This window comes from Bison bison, unplaced genomic scaffold, assembly GCF_000754665.1.
Source record: "Bison bison bison isolate TAMUID 2011002044 unplaced genomic scaffold, Bison_UMD1.0 scf7180017848379, whole genome shotgun sequence".
In the NCBI taxonomy this organism is placed as follows: Eukaryota; Metazoa; Chordata; class Mammalia; order Artiodactyla; family Bovidae; genus Bison; species Bison bison.
In genome coordinates this window covers 4,724-6,338 of record NW_011478952.1, presented here as the reverse complement: position 1 = coordinate 6,338, position 1,615 = coordinate 4,724, and the positions used below count along the sequence as shown (strand labels likewise).

The 1,615-nt window shown below is 64.0% G+C and overlaps 1 protein-coding gene across 1 annotated transcript in view; it reads left to right on the top strand.

Annotated features, from left to right (window-relative positions):
- Nucleotides 1–1,184, top strand: part of IFITM10 (interferon induced transmembrane protein 10) — a gene marked incomplete at its 3' end in the record, with an annotated part of 5,072 nt that extends 3,888 nt beyond the window's left edge. Inside the window, exons 3-6 of the mRNA XM_010845062.1 lie at nucleotides 95–178; nucleotides 561–651; nucleotides 863–973; nucleotides 1,098–1,184. Of these exons, the coding sequence (XP_010843364.1) occupies nucleotides 95–178; nucleotides 561–651; nucleotides 863–973; nucleotides 1,098–1,184 (373 nt within the window). The remainder of the gene's footprint in view (nucleotides 1–94; nucleotides 179–560; nucleotides 652–862; nucleotides 974–1,097) is intronic.
- Nucleotides 1,185–1,615: the final 431 nt, after the last annotated feature.

The following is a 1,615-nucleotide window of genomic DNA, read 5'->3' as shown; positions in this document are numbered from 1 at the left end:
TGCTGCTCTGAGCATGGAGCACCCCCCACCCGTCCCTGTCCCAGCGTCACACGGCCTGGCCACCTGGCCTTCCCGCCTCCTGACTCATCCTCAGGGCCTCCATCCCCCCGCTGCTCACGCGTTCATCTCCAGGCTAGTGTACCCAGCCCTGGGCTCCATCGGACAGGAACTGTGTCCAGTGAGTGTGCATGCGTGTGGGCACGTGTGAGTGTGCACGAGGGCATGAGTGTGTGTGCAAGAGTGTGTGCGTGCATATAGGTGTGAGCATGTATGTGTGTGCTTGAGATGTGCAGGCATGAGAATGCACGTGTGAGGGTATGAGTGTGCATGTGTGTGTAACTGTGTGTACTGTGTGTGTGTGTGCATATAGGTATCAGCCAGCATGTGCGTGTAATTGGATGTGTGGATGTGTGAGTGTATGAGTGTGTCTATGCGCGTGTGTACAACTGTGTGTGCATGAGTGTGCATGTGTGCTTTAGAGGCAGCAAAAGGAAGGGGGTCCCAGGGAGGCCAGGGGAAGCCCCCCAGCCTCAGCTCTGCCTCCGGGGCCCTCCTGCCAGTCCCGCCAGCAGCCCGTGGACCTGGGCGTGGCTGTGAGGCTCCTGTGGGTGCCGGCGGGCCCCGGGCAGGCCCATCTGCCGTGGGTTGTAGGTAGGTCACAGGTTTCTGAACTGAGTGCAAGGCTCCGCGCTGGGGTGGGGGGTGGGAGATGGTGCTTCTAAGAGGCAGAAGGAGCCCCACTGTGCCTCCAGCCGGGCGCTCCCCCACATCCTCCCTGTGGGCTCTCGGAGCAGAGAGGCGTGGGACTTACTGGGGAGCGGCATGGGCAGCCAGCAAGGCAAGCTGCCTCTGTCCCCGGCAGAGGGACAGGCGGGCCTGCTGGCCCGGGCTCCCGCACCCGGGAGTTCAGCCATCTGTCTGTCCGGCTGCACGTCTCCTGGCCTGCTGCTCCGGACATTGTTTGCAGCCAGTCGTGGGCACTTGCAAGGGCACCTCACGGCCTTGGGGTCAGGGGGCCTTGGCTGGACTCCTGGACTCCCTGGATCCCTCCGAGCGCTGACCTGCGTCACTGAACCCATCCCCTCCTCCACTCGCAGAGCACGGCCGAACAAAACGGCATTCTCGGGAGCGCCAGGGGCAGGATGGCCTGCCGCGTCCCCACAGCCCCCCTCGGGCGCAGCCAGGTCGGTCTGGGCAGGCGTGGGCACAGACGGGAGCCTGGGGCCGCGGCCTGCGCTGTGGGGGTGGGTGGCCCAGACAGGGCTCACGACGACCGCCAGCAGTCCAGCCCCTGCTCCTGGTGCTCCGGGCCCGCACGGCCCGCTCTCACCTTCGCTTCCTCCTATTCTCTTTTCTCCCACCCATTTGCTCCCCCCACGCCCTCCTCCAGCCTCCCATTCACTCCTCCGTCCACGCTGTGTAGCACTTTCTTCAGCCCCTCCCCCACCCGCCACCCACCTGGCCCGTCCATCAGGGCTCTGTCTGTGGCCCACACACCTTCATGGATGCGTGTCATGTCTTTCCTCCTGCCCCGTCTTTCCTCGACACCTTCATCTACCGGCTTCCCTGAATCTGTGTATTGATTCATCTGCCCGCACTCCAACTCTCGCACCTG